Source organism: Cebus imitator, unplaced genomic scaffold, assembly GCF_001604975.1.
Source record: "Cebus imitator isolate Cc_AM_T3 unplaced genomic scaffold, Cebus_imitator-1.0 Scaffold97, whole genome shotgun sequence".
Classification (NCBI taxonomy): Eukaryota; Metazoa; Chordata; class Mammalia; order Primates; family Cebidae; genus Cebus; species Cebus imitator.
The window spans coordinates 3,936,919-3,959,706 of NW_016107412.1; the positions used below are offsets into that span (position 1 = coordinate 3,936,919).

General features: G+C 34.5%; 1 protein-coding gene across 4 annotated transcripts in view; it reads right to left on the reverse strand.

The window, feature by feature from the left end:
* Window positions 1–22,788, reverse strand: part of PRKG1 (protein kinase cGMP-dependent 1) — a 1,344,779-nt gene that overhangs the window by 112,608 nt on the left and 1,209,383 nt on the right. For all 4 annotated transcript variants that reach the window (XM_017536379.2, XM_017536378.2, XM_017536380.2 and 1 more), the window contains one exon: window positions 18,327–18,401. In XM_017536379.2, the coding sequence (XP_017391868.1) occupies window positions 18,327–18,401 (75 nt within the window). The remainder of the gene's footprint in view (window positions 1–18,326; window positions 18,402–22,788) is intronic.

Consider the following 22,788-nt stretch of genomic DNA (forward strand, 5'->3'; position numbering starts at 1 on the left):
ACACAGTAGCTGGGCATAGCCCACAAAAGCTCAGTAACACCTCTGCTGGCAGAATGTGACTAAGCTACCTCCTTGCTGGGCAGGGCATCTCTAAAAAAAAGACAGCAGCATGTCAGAAACTTATAAATAAAGCACCACCTTCCCACGACAGAGCACCGGGGAAAAAAAGAGGTTATGAGTTTGACTGCAGCAGACTTAAATGTACCTTCCCAGCAGCTCTGAATAGAACAACGGAGCTCACAGTTCAACACCTGAGTTCTTATCAGGGTCAGCTTGTCTCCTCAAGCAACTCACTGACTCCCATATATCCAAAGAGACACCTCATAAAGGAGACCTCAGGCTGACATCTGGCGGGTATGCTTCTGGGACGAAGATAAAGAAGAAGAAGCAGGCAAAAACCCTTACTATTCTGCAGCCACCACAGATGATTCCCAGGCAAGCAGGGTCTGGAGTGAAACTCCAGTAGTTCCACAGCAGAGGGGCCTGACTGTAGTAAGAAAAACTAAAAAGGAGATAGAAATAACTTCATAATCAACAAAAAGGATGTCCACTCAGGGACCCCATCCGAAAGTCACCAACTGCAAAGATCACAGGTAGATAAATCCACAGAGGTAGGAAGAAACCAGCGTGCAAAAAGGATGCAAACTATAAAAACTAAAAAACCTCTCCTCCTCCAAGGTATTACAACTCCTCAGGAGCAAGGGAACAAAGGTGGATAGAGAATGAGTCTGATCAATTGACAGAAACAAGCTTCAGAAGGGGGTTAATAACAAACTTCTCTGAGCTAAAAGAACATGTTTTAACCCAATGCAAACACACTAAGAACCTTGAAAAAAAGTTTTACAAAATGCTAACGAGAATAAACAGCTTAGAGAAGAATATAAATGACCTGATGCAACTGAAAAACAAAACATGAGAACTTTGCAAAGCATACACAAGTTTCAATAGGTGAATCGACCAAGCAGAAGAAAGGATATCAGAGATTGAAGATCAGCTCAATGAAATAAAATGAGATGGCAAGAAGAGAGAAAAAAGGGTGAAAAGAAATGAACAAAGCCCTATGGGATTATGTGAAAAGCCTAATCTATATTTGATAGGTGTACCTGAATATAACAGAGAGAATGAATCCAAGCTGGTAAACACTCTTCAGGATATTACCCAGGAGAACTTCCCCAACCTAGAAAGGCAGGCCAATATTCAAGTCCAGGAAATACAGAGAACATCACAAAGATATTCCTCAAGAAGAACAACCTGAAGGCACATAATCGTCAGATTCACCAGGGTTGAAATGAAAGAAAAAATGCTAACGGCAGCCAGAGAAAAAGGTCGGGTTACCCACAAAGGGAAGGCCATCAGTCACAGTGCATCTCTCTGCAGAAACCCTACAAGCCAGAAGAGGGTGGGGGCCAATATTCAACATCCTTAAAGAAAAGAACTTTCAACCTAGAACTTCATATCCAGCCAAACTAAGCTTCATAAGTGAAGGAGAAATAAAAACCTTTACAAACAAGCAATTGCTCAGAGATTTTGTCACCACCATGCCTGCCTTACAAGAGGTCCTGAAAGAAGCACTAAATCTAAAAAGGGACAACCAGTATCAGCCACTCCAAAAATGGACCAAATGGTAAAAAGCATCGTCACAATGAAGAAATTGCATCAACTAATGGGCAAAACAGCCAGCTAACATCAAAATGGCAGGATCAAATTCACACATAATATTACCCTTAAATGTAAATGGGTTAAATGCCCCAATCAAAAGACACAGACTGGCAAATTGGATGAAAAATCAAAACTCATCAGTGTGCTGTATCTAGGAAACCCATCTCACCTGCAAGGATACACATAGACTCAAAATAAAGGGATGGAAGAAGATTTGCCAAGCAAATGGAGAGCAAAAAAATAAATAAATAAATAAGCAGGGGTTACAATCCTAGTCTCTGATAAAATAGACTTTAACCCAACGAAGATCAAAAGAGACAAAGAAGGGCATTACATAATGGTAAAAAGGATCAGTGCAACAAGAAGAGCTAACGATCCTAAATATATACGCACCCAATCTAGGAGCACTCAGATACATAAAGCAAGTTCTTAATGACTACAAAGAGACTTAGACTCCCACACAGTAATAGTGGGAGACTTTGACACTCCACTGTCAATATTAGACACAGCAACGAGACAGAAAATTAACAAGGATATCCAGGACTTGAACTCAGATCTGGACCAAGCAAACCTAATAGACATTTACAGAACTCTCCACCCCAAATCCACAGGAAATACATTCTTCTCAGCACCACAGTACAACTACTCTGAAATTGACCACATAATTGGAAGTAAATCACTCCTTAGCAAATGTAAAAGAATGGAAATCATACAGTCTCTCAGACCACAGTGCAATCAAATTAGAACTCAGAATTCAGAAAATAACTCAGAACCACACAACTTCATGGAAACTGAACAACTGGCTCTTGAATGTTGACTGGATAAACAATGAAATGAAGGCAGAAATAAAGATGTTCTTTGAAACCAACGAGAATGAAGACACAACTTACCAGAATCTCTGGGACACCTTTAAAGCAGTATTGAGAGGGAAATTTATAGCAATAAATGCCCACTAGAGAAGAGAGGAAAGATCTAAAATCAATACCCTATCATCAAAATTGAAAGAACTAGAGGGACAAGATCAAAAAACCTCAAAAGCTAGCAGAAGACAAGAGATAACTAAGATCAGGGCAGAACCGAAGGAGATAGAGACATAAAAAACCCTTCAAAAAAATCAATAAATCCAGGAGCTGGTTTTTTGAAAAGATCAACAAAAAAGACAGACCACTAGCCAGATTAATTAAAAAGAAATGGGAGGAGAATCAAATAGATGCAATAAAAAATGATAAAGGGGATATCACCACTGATCCCACAGAAATACAAACTACCATCAGAAATTACTATAAACAGCTCTACTCACATAAACTAGTAAACCAGGAAGAAATGGATAAATTCCTAGACACTTGTACGTACTCTACCAAAACTAAACCAGGAGGAAGCTGAAACCCTGAATAGACCAATAACAAGCGCTGAAGTAGAGGCAGCAATCAATAGCCTACCAACCAAAAAAAGTTCAGGTCCAGACAGGTTCACAGCCGAATTCTACTAGACGTACAAAGAGGAGCTGGTTCCATTCCTTCTTAAACTGTATCAAACAATACAAAAGAGGGAATCCTCCCTCACTCATTTTATGAGAACAACATCATCCTGATACCCAAACCCCAGGCAGAGACTCAACTAAAAAAGAAAACTTCATGCCAATATCCAGGATGAACATCGATGCAAAAATCTTCAATAAAATACTGGCAAACAGATTGCAACAGCACATCAAGAAGCTTATCCATCATGACCAAACAGGTTTCATCCCGGGGATGCAAGGCTGGTTTAACATATACAAATCCATAAATGTAATCCAACACATAAACGGAACCAAAGACAAAAACCACATGATTCTCTCAATAGATGCAGAGAAGGCCTTCGATAAAATTCAACAGCCTTCATGCTAAAAACTCTCAATAAACTAGGTGTTGATGGAATGTATCATAAAATGATAAAAGCTATATATGACAAACCTACAGCCAATATCATATTGAACGGGCAAAAGCTGGAAGAATTCCCTTTGAAATCAGGCACTAGATGAGGATGCCCTTTCTCACCACTCCTATTCAACATAGTAGTGGAAGTTCTAGACAGAGCAATCAGGCAAGAAAAAGAAATAAAGGGTATTCAATTAGGAAAGGAGGAAGTCACACTGTCTCTATTTGCAGATGACATGATTGTATATCTAGAAGACCCCATCGTCTCAGCTCAAAATCTTCTCAAACTGATAAGTAACTTCAGCAAAGTCTCAGGATATAAAATCAATGTGCAAAAATCACAGGCATTCCTATATACCAATAACAGACAAACAGAGAGCCAAATCAAGAGCAAACACCCATTCACAATTGCTACAAAGAGAATAAAATACCTAGGAATACAACTAACAAAGGATGTAAAGAACCTCTTCAAGGAGAACTACAAACGACTGCTCAACGAAATAAGAGAGGACACAAACAGACGGAGAAACATTCTATGCTCATGGTTAGGAAGAATCAATATCGTGAAAATGGCCATACTGCTCAAAGTAATCTATAGATTTAATGCTATCCCCATCAAGCTCCCATGACCTTCTTCACAGAGCTGGAAAAAAACACTTTAAACTTCTTATGGAATTACAAGAGACCCTGCATAGCCAAGACAATCCTAAGCAAAAAGAACAAAGCTGGAGGCATCACACTGCCAGACTTCAAACTATACTACAAGGTTACAGTAATCAAAACAGCATGGTACTGGTACCAAAACAGAGACACAGACCAATGGAACAGAACAGAGATCCCAGAAGAAACACCACACAGCTACAACCATCTGATCTTTGACAAACCCAGCAAAAACAAGCCATAGGGAAAGGACTCCATGTTTAATAAATGGTGTTGGGAAAACTGGCTTGCCATATGCAGAAAGCAGAAACTGGACCCCTACCTGTCACCTTACACTAAAATTAACTCCAGATGTATCAAAGATTTAAACATAAAGCCTAACACCATAAAAACACTAGAAGAAAACATAGGCAAACCCATACAGGGCATAGGCATAGGCAAGGACTTCATGACTAAAACACCAAAAGCAATGGCAATAAAAGCCAGGATAGACAAATGGGATCTAATTAAACTCCAGAGCTTCTGTACAGCAAAATAAACCATCATTAGAGTGAATCAGCAACCGACAGAATGAGAAAAATTTTTGCAATCTACCCATCTGACAAAGGGCTAATATCCAGGATTTACAACGAACTAAAACAGATATACAAGAGAAAAACAAACAACCCCATTCAAAAGAGGGCAAAGGATATGAACAGGAACTTTTCAAAAGAGGTCATATATGAGGCCAACAAACATATGAAAAAATGCTCATCATCACTGGTCATTAGAGAAATGCAAATCAAAAACCACACTGAGATATCATCTCACACCAGTTAGAATGGTGATCATTAAAATATCTGGAGACAACAGATGCTGGAGGAGATATGGAGAAATAGGAACACTCTTACACTGTTGGTGGGAGTGTAATTTAGTTCAACCATTGTGGAAGACAGTGTGGCGATTTCTCAAGGATCTATAAATAGAAATTCCATTTGACCCAGCAATCCCACTATTGGTCATACACCCAAAGAACTATAAATCATTCTACTATAAAGACACATGCACACGTACGTTCATTGCAGCCCTGTGTACAACAGCAAAGACCTGGAACCAACCCAAATGCCCATCAATGATAGGCTGGACAAAGAAAATGTGGTACATATACACCATGGAATACTACACAGCCATAAAAAATGATGAGTTCGTGTCCTTTGTAGGGACTTGGATGAATCAGGAAACCATCATTCTCAGCAAACTGACCCAAGAACAGAAAGCCAAGCACCGTATGTTCTCACTCATACGTGGGTGTTGAACAAGGAGAACACATGGACTCAGGGAGAGGAGCATCACACACAGGGAACAGCTGGGGTCGTAGGGGAGAGACAATGAGGGGAGGGGAGGGAGGGGAGGTTGGGGAGGGTGGGGAAGGATAACATGGGGAGAAATGCCAGATAGAGTATGCACCTAAAGTGAAATAAATAAATTTTAAAAATAAATAAATAAAGATGCATTGATATAACAATGTAGATAAAAAGAAAATTATATAAAGCAGATAATATGTCTTGCCTTTGTTTGTACTAAGGAACAATGAAGTAAGATCATTCTTTTTTGAACGTTATCTAGGAATATATGTGCTTCATAATTTGGAAGTATACATTGCTGGGAATATGTATGCGTCTTGGAGGAGAAAGCATTTTTACTTTATTTTTATGACTTCCTAGTGTGGTGTATGAATGAAATAAATAGCCAAAATTATAAGCTATAGAGACATAGCAAGCATAATGCAATTATTTTTAATACTATAGTTTTATAGTATATTTTTTTAAAAAATTGAAATATGGTAATCACATCTTGATAAGTAGTTACATGCTTCTTTTACAGTCCTTTTTTCTTAAATTCTCTCCCTGCTCCCCTCTATTCATTGCCAAGTCATTGCTCTGATCACTCATGTCAGTGCAGAAGAGAATATTAATATTAATCAATGTGTATGTCAACAACTTCCTGAAAAAAGAAGCTGATATACTCTCCTAGCTGTTGCTGTCACTCAAAAAAGCATCGTCTGCTTATAAAGGTGTCACCTCTTCTATACCTTTTTTTTTAATCTCAAGGCAACTTTTTGGAGCTCATTTGAAATATGGAATTCTTACAAAGACTAAAGCATGTTCTTCATCATTAATTTAATCGTTTAAGTAATATAATAAAGTTAAGGGGCTTGAGAGAATAAACCATGAGTCCTGTCAAAAGGAGTTTACAAGAACAACCAGCTTACCAGCATAGTGAGCAAGAGAATTAGATTTGGGAAAACAACTTCCTGAAAGATATTGTGACATTTTGATAAGCCAATTTTAATAGCATTATAGGCACACTAGGATGAACCATATTTTCAGGATCATTTCAACAAAAACCTTAGTAAGACTGATGAGTAATTAAAGACTCCATGACTCATACTTTTCTAAGTCCTTAAACTGAAAGTGGTCTTAAATTCATCATTGTAAGAAGCTGCCTTATCCTCCTTTCAAGGACATGAGGATTATTACTCTTCAATGTGCTCAATTAGTTATTCATCTAGGTTGCCTAAAATGTAGAGTTTTTGAATCTTAGAGCAATAGCTTTTGTCTTTTATCTCTACATGTCTGATATACTAGGGAACAGGCTGGCTGCCTGAAGTAATTAATAGAGTTTATAAATTTGACTAATGCTTGCAATTTATGCATTAGAGGAAAATGGTGTGATACATGTAAATGTCTCTGAACACCAGCCATACTTCACTTCTATATCTTATCTTCCTCAAATAGCAAGTTAAAGATCTAAATTAATATAGTATATTATGTTCATTGTACGAAAACAATTTATGCTGTCATTTAAATACATTATTTAAAAATCACTTCTTTCTAAAAGGACTTATGGGGAAAATATTAGCATATCATTTTCTAGTTTCAAAGGTAATCTATAATTTTCTAATGGCATTTTATTGAAATATAGCAGGGCTTATTATCTAAATGCCATATTAGTAAGAAAATTATATAATAATGAAAATCAGAACTGCATTTTCTAAGGCTTATTTTAATTTCTATGAATTATCAAAATTTACTTCAAGCAAAACTGCATAATTTGATAAAAATTTTTGAATTAAGCAAGCACCTTAACAGCAGTATTTTATGAGGACATATAACTTAGTAACCTTTGTTAACATAGATTTATAAATTATTCCATGATCCTTAAGAGTCTATTTTTTGTTGACAGAGATGTCTTCATTATAAACTTAGAAAATCAGTCAAGACAAAAATACTGTTACCATAAAAGGAAGTTATGCTTCTAAAAGAATGCCTTGTTAATGTGCACATTCTAAGAATCTTAGAAGCCTAAAGTCAAAAACTAGAAAGGATTTCAAGATTGCTATTTTTACAGATTGGGAGACAGGCTCCAAGAGGCCAGGGTGCTGTCCAAGTTCACATGAAGTTATCGGCTGTGCTGTAACTACGGTTTGTTCTCCAAACTCCCAGCTACTGCTATTACTTGCTATGTAAATATGGCCTCATTAGAAGGAGCCCTTCAGCACTGAGCTCTAGCCTTGCTCTCACTCACTAGGTTCAAACATTTTCTCTCTAGAGTGGCTCAACCTTACTTGCAAAGCAGTTTTAAAATTACGCTACATGCTATGTTCACTCCAATAATAGAGACTGCCTTCACTTAAGAATAGGCATTGTAGCTGGAGATAATTATTTTTCAAATGAAACTACTGAGAACACAAAAGGATATAAAAGGTATTATTCTTTTCTGCTTTTAAAAGGTGTATTGTAAATAGGCTTTATATATCAAGCGATTGAAAAGAAACACGCATTGGGTTGTTCTTTTGGGGCTCTGGAGAGGCTGAGATAATTGCAATACAGGACTAACGTATCCACAGAATTTAAAGAGCTCCCGATGTTTTGAAAGTAATTTTCAATTGTCATTACTTAATACAGCAATGGTGGAAAGGAAGCATCTTTATTTTTTTTTGGAAGAAAGAAACAGAGTCAGCAATCAAGTAGCTTGTCTGCTTTCACCAAGCAAGTCAGCAGCACTAGAATTTTCAATTATCTGTAGTCCTCTGCTCTGTCGATTAGAAAAGGCTGCATGCAAGTACATGCTGGGATTCACATTTATAAAGTCTTCCTACCTAGGGAGTCTCAAAGATAAGCACTGCGGAGCAAAAATTAGCAAATGGCCTTTGAGAGTTTTAAAATTTTTAATAAAAGAAAATTACTTCTATTCAAGGCCAGTCGAGTAGTTTTGTCCTGAAAACCATTTTTTTTAAAAAAGCAACTGAATCAGTCTCACTGTACTTGAAAGAGCATTGCACTTTGATACTCTGCAGTCACAAATCATGCAGAAGTATTACTCTATCAGCATTGGTGGCCTTAGAAACCATTCTATACTTCTGCCGAGCCTGATTACATGTACTAGAATTTAAAACACAAACAGCTCTTGAAAGGGTGAAAGCCAGCTCATTCGTTCAGGGCCAACTGCTGAAAATTTTTCATCTCCTATATTTTGCCCTGAAATAAAATGAAAAATATTTTACATTCCTGAGAGAATGGGGCTGTCTTAGGACTACTCACCCTACAAATGGTCAGCAAGTTCTAATTCTGGTTTGAGGGCTATTTCACAATGCTATTCTCAGTGTTTTTTCCATTTAATTGGCATACAGTTCCCATTGTGGAACAGGATATTGCTCAGTTGAATTCTTTCCATAGGGGAAAAACAGTTTTCCAGGATCATTTCCCCGAGAATTGCTTAGATCAAGACCAAGTTATTTTAAGTAAATTGCTGATAAGATTATGGGAATACCAAAATCTTTTCTTGAAAATGCCAGGCAAAAAAAAACCAAACAACAACAACAACAAAAACACTATCAATAAGAAAGCCACAAATTTCAAAGTTAGCATGTTCAAAAGAGCAACTCCTGTGTATTCAACTGTGCATTTAAAAACCTCCTGTTTGATAGATGCTAGCTGACCCTGAGGGATTTCAGAAGATGTAACCAAACAATGCGGACTAGGTTCTGACTCACATAGCCTCATGTGCTTTGAGAGGCCTTTGATGAGTGCATTTTCAAAGGCCTGAACAACATCAGCCATTCTCTCTGGAAGCCAAAGAGCAAACCTTCCTGTGACAGGCAGGGTCAGTTACTAAAGGGTTGTCTCTGCTAATGAAATGTAATGAGAGAACATCTTTTATTACTGTCACATTGTGTCAAACAAGGCTGACCACCAAAAGTAATCCTGAAAATATCAGACAGTCTTAAATGTTTCTTCGCAAATAAATTTGTAAACAGGAGAGCTTTAAGTCAGTGAGGACTAATTATGGAAATAGAAGTAAAATATTTAAGGACTATTCCATCGAAGAGCCAAAAGAGTGGTACACAGGTAGGCAATGCTCCCTACCGTTCTTGCAGAGTGTCAGTGGAGTGGAGAGGGGGGAGATTGCAGCACTTCACCGTTAAGTAGCATTAAGTCAGAGCCAGTCTTGCAGTCACTAATGTTTTCGTGCATCTCTCATCCCTGCACTGATAAGGGTCCTGTTTTGCATACTAGCCTTATCTCTGGCTTACTATCAATAGATACTTCTTTCTTGTTTATTTTTAATATTTTCTTCCTATATTATGTGAATCTACTATGAATGCCCTTTTGGGAGACAAGGCAGAGAATATGTGAACAATTTAGGTATATGATGAGGAGAGCAGGGCAGGGCAGGACAAGATGGTCATTACAGGGTGGGTCTTCATTAGGTTTTTGGCAAATTTGGGCCTTCTTTCTTACTGTTTTTCTTTCTTTTTTTGTGATCAGAGGAAGGCTTTTGCTATCCTTGCAGGATAAAGAGTTTATGTACAAATTTATAATACAATATTAAAAATATATGTTTTATTCCTCTTAGGAGAACTTATTGTTTTTGTAGGTTCTTTAGAGAGATGGCAATACTTTAAACTAAAGGAATGTTATCTAGTATAAGACTGAAGAGTAATAACCTTCTTGACCAAGAAATAATGTCACAAAGTGGTGTAACCCTCATCCGTGGAGATGGTCTCACTCTTAACCTTTAAAGACATTTGCTTTTATCATTAAGTTAAAAGGACCTGAGACCCACTTGCTTAGTCTTAAACTCTCTTCTCTGTTAGATTTAACATAGCCACATCTCTATCAATACTGAAGATCCATACCTTCCATTCACACATTTCTGGCTATTTTACTTATAATGTCTTATCATTTGGTATAAGCACATGACTCCTGTTTCTGAAAATTAGATTCATTTGTAGCCTATGTGAGGGGGGCTCCATCCCTATCACTCCATTCTAAAATGAAAATGAACCCACTGGTTTGCTAAATCCAATTAGCATTTGTTAACATACTAGAATTCTCAGCTACATGTAATATTGTTTCCTCCCCCATTCTTGAAGCACACTGCTATAGACTGTGCACTCCTTCCTACCTAAATTCATATGTTGAAACCTAATCCGATGGTATCAGAAGGAAGAGCCTTTGGGAGGTTATTGGGTCATGAGGGCAAACTCTCAGGAATAAAACTAGTGCCCTTATGAAAGAGACCCCAGAGAGCTCTTGGCCCTTGTGCCATGTGAGGCTACAGTGAAAAGACAGCTGTCTATGTAACAGGAAATGAGCAGCTATTTAATCTGCTGGTGACTTGATCTTGGACTTCACAGCCTCCAGAACTCAGAAATAAATTTCTACAGTTTATAAGCCACTAAGTTTACGGTATTTTGTTATAGCAGCCTGAATAACTAAGACATATACTCTGTTCTTGGTTTCTGTGATGCCATCTGCATCTGGTGTTCCTTCTACCTTTCATCTCTCTTTCTCAGTCTTTCTTTTTTTTAAATTTTTGTCAAATTCTTCTTTCTTTTCTAACTTTTAAATGCTAATATTCCTCAAGAATCAGTCCTCAGTGCCATGCTCCTCTCAATCTCTAATTTCTATCTCATCCACAGCTATAATTACCATCTACCATCAAAATGTTTGTTATTCTCAAATTGATAACAATCTTTTCTCTGTGCACCAGACTTGCCTAACCATATCTCAAAATTATCTCATTTAACCTGTCAAAAAATCAGTTAATGATCACCCCACTATCCAAACCTGGTAACCATATAATCCTTCTCAACCTTAGAGAATTCCATCACTTATCTCCAATATTCAGACCAAAACTCTTTGCATTTTCCTTGACCTTTTTCCCCTTTCACCACCTATATGTATTTTCTGAAGACATACTGGCTTTGCCACCTAAATATCTCTCAAATGCTTTTTTCAACTCACATTGGCCTCACTTTATTCCTGTCTACTATCAGCTTTCGCATGAAAAATATTCTGATTATTCTCCCTGCTTTCAGGGTACATCCCTTCAATCATGGAGACAGGAATGCCCAGTTTTAATATAAACCAACTCATCTCAGTTGCCAACTTTGAAGTCTAATGTGATTTCTCCATGTCTTAATGTGGCTTACAAAGTCTTACAAGATTTGGTCTTTGTCATTTTCTCCTTTCTGATCTCCTCTCTCCTTTGTTCTAGGTTTCAGACATATTGGGAGTTTAGTTCCTTGAATATATAATGTTGCTTCCTACTTTGAGGGTGTTTTCCATGCTATTCCTCTGTCTAGAATGCTCTCCATTTGTTCCTCCAGCAAGAATGCTCTCCATACCTCCTTGCTTAACTAATACCAACTAATTCTTGTCTAGCCAGCACCAGCTAATTCTTCAGAATTCAGGCCACATCTAGTTAAAATGTCACTTCCCCTAATAAGACTTCCCAGAAAGATTAACATATGCCTCTCTCTCCCTCACTGGACCATAAGCTCCATTAAGGCAACCAACTTATCTACTTTATTCACTGTTTTATGTGCAGCATTTTGTAGGCACACATAAAAATATCTGTTGAAGAGATGAAAGCATATGAAGAAGTGAATGAACATGGGTGATGCTGGTGCATGAGGGACTGCAGAGTCACTGCAGGGAGTCTTTAAATCTTTATGTATACCAAGGGACATTACAGATTAAAAAATATGTCCACATTCATTTAGGAGCTTTACATAGATTTTGACAAGAGAAGGAGTTCATAAAAAACAATATTGTATATTATCAATCTAGATTAAAAATGAAGTGCATTTACATATCTATAGTCATATAGTTGTCAGAACTTCCCATTGAAGGGCTTAGTTATGAATCCTTCAGACTTCAAAACTGAAGGATGGAGCTAGGGCAGCTGAACTAATTTGTGCAAGACACTTTACTCATTTTCTATGAATGTCATGACATAAGTAGTTTGAAAAGCATCACTAGATGAAATGTATTAGACGGTGTTTTTGTTGTTTGGTGCTTTTTGTTTTCCTTAAAAGGTAATTGAGATCTTATCTTTAAAAACAAAATACATTGAATCAATAAGGCTACAACTTGAATCAGTCTAGAAGTCTAAGTTTCTATTCACTGGGTTATCAGGTACCATTAAAATGATTTTCATGAGGAGTATATAATAGTATTATATAAACTCAGCACTTTGGGAGGCCAAGGCAGGCGGATCACGAGGTCAGGAGATGGAGACCATCCTGGCTAACATGGTGAAACCCGTCTCTACTAAAAATCCCCCCAAAAATTTGCCAGGCGTGGTGGCATCCACCTGTAATCTCAGCTACTCGGGAGGCTGAGGTAGAATTGCTTGAAGCCAGGAGACAGAGGTTGCAGTGAGCCAAAATTGTGCCATTGCACTCCAGCCTGGGCAACAAGAGCGAAACTCTGTCTCAAAAAAAAAAAAATAGTTATTATAAAAGTGTATAATATGAAGATCCTGATATGGTTTCAATATTTGTCCCCTCTAAATCTCATGTTAAAATGTCATTCCCAGTGTTGGAGGTGGGGCCTTATGGGAGGTGTTTTGGTTATAGAGGTGGATCTCTTATGAATGCCTTAGTGCCATCTCCATGGTAATAAGTGAGTTTTCCCTCTCTTAGTTCACAGAGTGAGAGCTGGTGGTTTAAGACAGCCTGGCATCTCCCTTGCTCCCTGTATCTCTATGTGATATGCCTGTTTCCCTGTTGCCTTCTGCCATGATTAGAAGCTTCCAGTGGCCTTGCCAGGAACAGATGTCAGTATTATGCTTCCTGTACAACCTGTAGAACCATGAACCAAATAAACCTTTTTTCTTCATCAATAACTGATCCTCAGGTATTACTTTATAGCAATGCAAAACAGACTAACACAGATGTTAAATAGAATAAAACAAGATATAAAATTAAAAATGCACTACAAGTACAACTGTAAACCACAAAGGTAGGTATTAGGAGTGTGTTTGCTTTAGATTGTTTGCATTGTCTTTCTCTATCTTGGCCTATGTGTGTGTGTATGTATATATGCCTCTATATATGTATGTATACACACACACACACACACACACACACACACACACACACAGGCCAAGATAGAGGAAGAAAATGAAAGATACAAATATATGGAATTTTTTATTTGAGGAAATAGTTGTTTTGCCTGTAACTGCTGAGTATTTAGTAATTAAGACATCCAAGATAGTATAACTTGAGAATATTTCATTTAAGATACAAGCTATACACATATATCAAAAATATTTAATGAAATATTTAATTTTTCTTTCGATATTTCTGAATGGTTGTGATTTTTATAAAAACGGGCTTCCATATAGAGATAAAACTTTATATTCAAATACTCATAATAATTATTATAACTCACTCTTAGAACTAATTATTCATTGAATTACATATCAGTTTCCCTACTGAACTGTAAGATAATCTTTAGTACTGCAAATGGTGTTTTCTATTTGGTGTGCACATTATAAAGCACAATGCCTGACTCATCATAAGTAAATTTCTAAATGTTTATTAAATGAATGAATACGTATTATCAATTGAAAATATGTACCTTTCATCACACATGCTACCTCCTTCTCCAGAAAAAGTTCAGTGAACCTAAATTTTGATCTGATATTGTCTCTTCTAATGTCTTTGTGATTATAACTTATTTAAAAAAAAGAGAAGCCTTCAGCAGATAATAAGCAGCAATCAAGTGAAGCTTAAGCATGCCATATAGGCAAAATTTCTGCCAAGAATTAATTATCTTTGTAGAATATATATCTCATAAGACAGACTGGGGGCTCCTATCCTGCAGTAGAGGAGTTCTGAGAACCACTTTTACTGGAACATTTCTCTCAAGCCAATCTTCCTAGACTCTCTACTTGAGCTGAATGCGTGGCATGGTTTTACTGAAAGGGAAGGTCTATACATTTTGTGAAATCTTTCTGCCATTGAGCTTGATTATGCTAACATTTAAGTTTTTAAATGTCTCGACTTGAATAAAACTTTACAGTCAGTCCTACTTTTTTTCGCTTCTTACCCTGATAGACATAGTCAATGAGATAACACCAATAATAATTTCCCACAGATAACTAACATAATCATTTTAGTTTAGTTTAAATAAATCTTAACCTTATCTTCCATATATTTTGCAAAACATAAAGAAGACCTCGAACAAAGAAAGCTTACAAAGTGGAGCCAAATTAACATTGTCTTTCTAAATGGTCAAGATTTTGTGATTTGTATAGAAATTTAGAGGTATTAACAGAAATATACCAGATTTTAAACGAATAGAGCTGGTTTCTAGCCCCTACAGTATTGGCAAATGCTTATAAATTCCTTAAATACAAAGTGAAAGTATAAAATAGCTAAGGGGAATAAATTCAATAGAGAGAAACAACAATGCTGATTCAAAGAGAGTTTTAAACTTGAGAGTTCAACTAGAAAGCTTTCTCTAGGGAATAATTCACAGTTTGCCTTCTTTGAGTGACAGGACACCTAATTAGAAGATACCTTACACTTCAGAAATCTTCTGATATTAATTATTTATTAGAAGACTATAAAATGCTAACTGTGTATAAGACACAACAATAGCTCCGGTATTTATTTATTTGGCTATTTTTAGGAATAAAGGTCACATTATCAACCTCACTAGAATTTGGATAAAAGGTTTTAGACTTTTTTTCATCAAGCCATTACCATTTTCTATATAATAATCAATATTAAAAACATGAACTATACATTCATTTAGGTTTAGTGTGAACTGAAGAGAAAATTCAAACAAAACTGTACAGTTGAATTTTGCTAAGACAGTAGATCTTAAGTGTTCTTACCACACACACACAAAAGTAACTATGTGAGGTGGTAGATGTGTTCATTAGTTTGATTGTGATAATCATTTCACAATGTATTTCTATATATCAAATCATGTCATATACACTTTAATTGTATACAATTCTTATTTATCAGTTACACCACAGTGAAATTAGGGGAAACAGTATAAATATAATGGCTAAATTATAATCTATCAAATCTATGGTTCCAAAAAGCAATATTTGAAACTAGTTTAATGTAGGTAGTCATGTCATTGCCCTTCTTTCTTCTTTAATTATAATTGAACTCCTTTTTAATCCAATGCTACTGTTTTATTAAAAATATATTTTTGAATATTTTCTAGGTAAGGTTTAATTTCATAATATGCTACTCAAATAAAATTATGTTGCTTATGTAAAATTAAAGAGTTCTTGTCCAAGTATAATTTGATCAACATAAAGATATGGAATCTGTAAATTCAATTACATATCAAATGTACTGAAGTATGTTTCTAGTTATTTCTAGTGATACACTTTATTTATTTATTTTTGAGATAGAGTTTTGCTCTGGTCGCCCAGGCTGGAGTGTAATGACACGATATTGAATTACTGCAACCTCCACCTCCTGGGTTCATGTGATTCTCCTGCCTCAGCCTCCTGAGTAGCTGTTATTATAAGTGCCCATCACCACACCCAGCTAATTTTTATAATTTTAGTAGCAATAACATTTCACCATATTGGACAGGCTGTCCTCAAATTCCTGACCTCAGGTGATCTGCCCACCTCGGCCTCCCAAAGTGCTAGGATTACAGGTGTAAGCCTAGTGATATATTTTTACAGCCTTTAAAATTTACGAAGTATTTTTACACACTGTCATCAATTAAATCTTAAAAACACCATTTTAAAGGTGTAAAAACTGAGATTGAGAGATAGGCATTAAGATACATGACCAAAATCACTTGTCTGGTAATGACAGAGACAGGAGCAGAACCCAAGGCTTCCGGTCTTCATTCAGGTTCACGTTTTTCACATTGACCAATTTTCTTCCAATGTTAAGAACTGTTGCCATACCTACCTCTAACTGTCAGAATATCTGAATTACATTGTTTCAGTTTGTCTTACTTACTACTTTTAATTGAAGTATGTGTAAGTGAATTCATGAATGGCCAGAGTTCAGGAGATGTACATGCAGTTATCTTTATAAAGTTAATAGGACACTGAGAAACCGAGGACTAACTCGGTCACTTCCCCATCACTGATCAATCTGAAGCATGTTAGTGACCCCAGCTTTAAGTGAAATAAATAATATTTCTACAAAAACATTCATTAGAAAATATTTTAAAGTTTAATAGGAAAAATTAGATTAAACTTCAATGTTTAATAGGGAAATAGGAAAAATACATTAGTCTACAAGACTCTTGACTTTTTCTGACAACTAAGAATACTTAACTGAATTGTATATGAATTTTTAAGATTACCATCAGTTGTTTTATATATTTTGTATATCTATGCATGCACACATATAGTGTTACATAATATGATTATAATTATATACTTCTGTAAACTGTATTACATATAAAAATTATATATATGTAAATTATTTATGAGATGTATACATAAAATGATCAATGAGATCCTTAACTGAATGCACACACAGACAGACACACACACACACACACACACACAAATAAGTAAAGATAAGCTGGCATAAATTATAAATATGAATTTTGTTATATAGCAAAAAAATTCCTTTAGGAGAAGAACCCAACCATAACAAAGGGCATTTTATAACTTTAAAAACTGATGAGGTACCTTAAATGGTCCCCTTTGCCACCTTGGTGGGATTATTATTAATACTAGAAACTAAATTATAAACTGAATATCAATGTGCATTTTAGCCTGTTGAAATAAACCAGGACAATTAATAATAATTATACAGAACATAAGCAGTCTCAGTGACTTCCTGGAGTCTGGTGTTACAGCTGGCCTGTGTAACTTTCTAAGCAAACCTTAGCAGAGACACTGCAGGCATTCGACCTCAGGGCTATAAAGAAGAGAAACTGTGAATATAGCTTTGAAAATAAAATAATTTTATGGATTAAGATGGAATATAATTCTTAATATTTTAGTTCTAGGGCAAAATTTTCATCTTATGGATTCTCAGAGCAAAATAAATTATTTTACTTCTTTTGATTTTCAGGTTACTAGAAAACCAATGGATAAATTCTGGCCCTGAACTATCTGTTTAATGCTAATTGTTGTCAATTTAATCCTTTAGGTATCCTATATGTTATTAAATACTAATTACATTAGGGTAAAGAGGAGAGATTATACAGATTACTGGTATTTTAAAAATAATAATTTTCCAGAAAAAGCTAATATCAACTTACTTTAAATCTTTGTCCAAAAATATTATTTTAATCAAACTATTCTTATAGACAGAGTAGTACTTTTATACAACATGATAATTAATGGGATATTTACCATCTCATGTCATTTTCATGTTAGTAACATCAAAGTTCAATGTAAAGATGAATTAGCACAGGGAAATATTTATAGCTTTATTATTTTTAATACAATTGCTCAAGCAACTATGAAATACAACCACCAGTTGTTCAGGAAGTATTTTCTGGAGGACAAACAACACGTTTACATTTAATTTTTTGTATTAGATTTGTAAATAAGCATTTTTTCTTGCTGGGGTGATCTTCACCACAAAATTAAAGTTTTGTATTTAAAGAGAGGCATACTACTAGGTTAGCATACCATATAATAATTATCTTGAAGAGTTTGCTTCTTTTGTCTCTCAAGTAATTAGTTATGCCCTGTCAGAGTGTTGGGCTTTGTCAGGTCCAGCAAAATATTTGATTTTCTTTCTATTCAAAATCATTTTTTAATCAAGATTAAGGCCAAAGGAAAAAAGTCACTTACTTTGCTTTAGCTTCTGCATCTTCATATGCTTTGTTAGAAACATCATCCAGCCCTCCAATCAAATGCTTGAAAGAACTATCAGAGGAAAAGGACAGTGATTAGAGTAAATCTTCTACAAAGCAGTAAAAATGGCAACTTAGTGACATAATGAAACAATCTAAAGGCATCTATATAAAAATAAATTCAAACACTTAATCTAAATGCATTATTAAGAAGTATGTCAGATAATATTTTTCCTGACTAGAATATAAACTCTATGAGATTAGGAACCTCTTCTACCTTATTTGCCAATACAGTTGCCAACACACAACCAAATCTGGCAGCCATATCTGGCAAAAACAGATATTCAAATAATTGTTTGGAATAAAGTCTGTGACACATTAAATGATATATATCAAAAAATTAATAACTTAATTATAATACTGAAATTACAGCAAGATCTACCAATTATGGAATGTCTCCTATATGCCATGTAGTATTATTTTAATTACCATGAACATATATTAATTCCAATTCTCAAACAAATTCTAAAAACAAGCATCATTATCTCCACTTAACAAAATAGTAAACTAATCTTCAAAGGCAAAATAAATGTGCAGAATACAGGAAAACAACAGGAGAGAATCACAGAAAAATTAACTCCTTTTGGAAGAGTGAAAAGCCAACTTTAGCATAAAACAGGAAGAGTGATTTAACTGCTTACATCAAATCTATTCAATATCCTACTGTGCATCTGGAACTGTATTCAGACTTCTATAGTGAAGTCTTTTCAATTCTGTCACTGAAATATAAAATATTATAGAGCCAACACAAAATGAATACACACATGTATACTAGAATCACCTTTGAAAATTACTGAATACAACCAGATACAGTAAATCTTACTATACACTACACTCTGGCAACTACTTAATTAGAGTGAAGAAAAGAAAAAAGTGAAAGTCTATGCTCAGAAGTCCCAGGACACACATGATAATCAGAGCCTCATTTACATGGTACTCATATGCCAAGTATTGCTATAAGTGCTTTACATGTAATAACAAATAGTAGTTCCAATGAGGTTTTTCCAAATAAAAGTATATGCTTTTATTTTTAAATACTATGAGTTAGTATTACTATCTCCAATTGTAATGGAGATAATTTTAAAGTACTTTAAGAAATTACATTTTAATTTTAAGTTTCTCTCATCTTAACAAATTAAATGGTTTGTGTGTTGTATTAAACAATAAGTTATGCGTGGTCAGGTCCCGAAACATAGTAAAATGCTTGCTGATTTAAAATTTAAATGTTCCTTAATTGCTTTTACATATACTTTTTAACTTTGAAAAACTATAAAGAGAAACATGACACCCTTCTTGGGGCTGGCTGGAGGGGAATGGAGCAGCTGTTACTTCAGACCTTTGGATGACGGGCTCATCTAGGGTGCATGGTAAACAGAATGCTGAACCTAATATATGAACTATTTCTATACATAAAGGAACCCCAAACAAGATTAGGCAGAGATCCAGGGAGTCAAGAATCATATTCAAAAATATAAAACTTTCTGTAATGACTTGTATTAATTCATGCCAAAACAAATGAATGCTAAATAGACAAATAAGAGGCAACAGTCCTTACAAAGTTTTCAAAAATATATTATCAGTGATAATAAATATAGTTCCCATAGTTGAAAAATATGTTCAAATATTATTTTCGTCATTGTTCTTTATATGGCAAAATTTCCTACTTTCCCATAGAATGTCTTGGTCCTTACCTAAACTTAGAGGAGGTATGAGTTTAGAGAATGTCCTTAAGGCTAGATGTGTTCACAATATAAAGGAAAATTTAATACTTCTTTTATTGTAAAAACAGATAATATCTGATTAATTTTCTATTTTTGTGTTTAGATAATACAAAAATTTAAGCACAGAATTTAAGTTCCTTATCCAAGATGACTGCAATTTAGCAGCATGTCCACCGTTAGACGTATATTCCATAATGCTTCTGTCCTTTATAATATTTGGATATTTTCAATACAATGAAATTCAAAACACTATGAAAAGGTATTAAAAGAGAAGAATCAAATAATATTATGTAGGAAAAACCAAACAGCAATAATTACTAAAACTTAGTTTTTGAAATCCATTCAGATATATTACGAGATTGTGTTATTAGGCCTTTAAAACTCATAGAAATTCTGAGAAATCAAGTCTTTTTTTTTTTTTAAATAAAAATCCTGTCTTCCTTCTATTATCTATTTGAGCTAAGGTCACTTTAGATAGGATAGCATATTACCAAAGAATTATGGAGTAAACTGACGATAAATTTGGTAAGAATTAAAACTTTTAAGAAATTCTGTTCAACCCACTAAGATTAAAACTCCAGAAAATAGGCCGGGCACAGTGGCTCACGCCTGTAATTCTAGCACTTTGGGAGGCTGAGGTGGGTGGATCACCTGAGGTCAGGAATTCAGGACCAGCCTGGCCATCATGGTGAAACCCCATCTTTATNAAAAAAAAAAAAAAAAAAAAAAAAAAAAAAAAAAAAAAAAAAAAAAAAAAAAAAAAAAAAAAAAAAAAAAAAAAAAAAAAACCTCCAGAAAATATTATTTTGAAAATATACTTTGAAATTCTTATTAGCAAAATATATAAATGGAAAAGCATAGCTACAGTTATGCTAGATGGAATTTTAATAGTAGAAATCATCTAATCATCCCAATGAGCTTAAAAATAAGTTGATCTTGATTGGAAAAAATACTTTAAACCTCATCAGATCCAGTGACAAGTATCACATTAAAAAACAATGAACAAAAGTAGTATTTGAAATATAACTTTCTTAATGTCTTCTTAAATGTCCTTGATTTAAAATATGAATGTTCTATGTTGTCCTAATGACTCAATATTTATTACTAGACAAAAAATGAGAAAACAATATGTACCTACAAAAGACCTCCATCAATATAAAAATTATTTTTAAAATCAGTTCCCACTTTTATTTAAAATGTAATTAATTTTTGATTATAAAAAAATTAAAACTGAATGAAGAAATTAAGAAATCACCCATATCTCTAACTACAAATGACTAGTGGGGGTATCTTTATATATTTCCTTTTACTTTTTAATTATTTTTCTGCATAGCTTTTTGTTGTTCTTGTTGTTCATACTTGTAATCTTGGTAGCTATGATTTAATACGTTGATTTTTAACTTAATAGTATAGCATAAGCATTTACTTTAATTTTAAAAAACTCCTTAAGCAATATTTTAGTGGCTGAACACATCACAAGTACTCAAATATTCAGACACATACATACACATGTATAGTTGAAAAAGGAGTTGTTGACCTTTCATACCAATATCTGTATTCATACCCTGTATTATAGACTAAACATATGGAATTTATTTTCAGAATAAATATACTTAGAACTATAATTTTGGCCTTTGGAATTGGAACCATGAAAGATTATTTATCCTTCATAAATAATCTTTACTTAGAAGCCAATCCTAGCCAAAAGAATATAATATTTCCTGAAACATTAAACAAATGTGTCTTGCTGATATTCAAAGTCTTTTTAAACAATCAATCAACCATTATACATCACTGGAAGTTTAAGAAAATATAGAATTTCTAGTAATATTATTGAGTTCCAAATGACTGCCACTGTCGGCAGATCCCTGTACTGATCAATGGATAATTTAAGACATCTTGATAAGCACAGTTGATGGGTGTTATAGAATTTATCACTCCTGGAACAAAAATGAACCAATTAGTGTTTCATTTTTCCTTCTCTCAGACACTCTGTATGAACACCTGCCATCTGTGTGAACCCTCATCAAATAGACATTCGGAAAAGTACTACTATAGATATCAGATGCTTTCCTAAATAGTCAGGTGCTATGATATTTCTTGACTAATGCCTTTTTTTTTTTACTGTTATTCTATTCTGAAAAAGATTATGAGATGTTGTGAAAACTCCACCAACTGAATGAGTAGAAACCAGAAAATATTATTTATAGGTTATAACAAATATAGGCAACTAGAGAAAAATCATTAAATTCTCTTTTTAAACAAACTCACAACTCATAGACAAGTTACATTTTAACATTGTAAAATAAAATACCCAATTTCTACATATATGCTAAACCTAATTTCAGAATAAACTGAAGACATGTTATTGAGAGAATGGCTTTAGCTTAGGGCATCTCCATAGCAAACCTCTATGCATGTACATATTTCATGCAAAATTTTCTGTTACTTTTCTTGGGATAGAAAATCTGATTTTACAAGTCTTGACAGAATCCTTTAAGGAGTGTGGGTAAAATATTATCAGTTGAGTACACAGATGTTGAAAGAGAGCAAATGGGAAATCCCTTTTTTTAAGGACAAAAAAGAATTCTATATTTATGACTAAGAATATCGACAGTTCCTTTAACTTATTTTGTTAAGCCTTTTGATTAAACTAAAGATCCAAGTTTATTCTTTTTT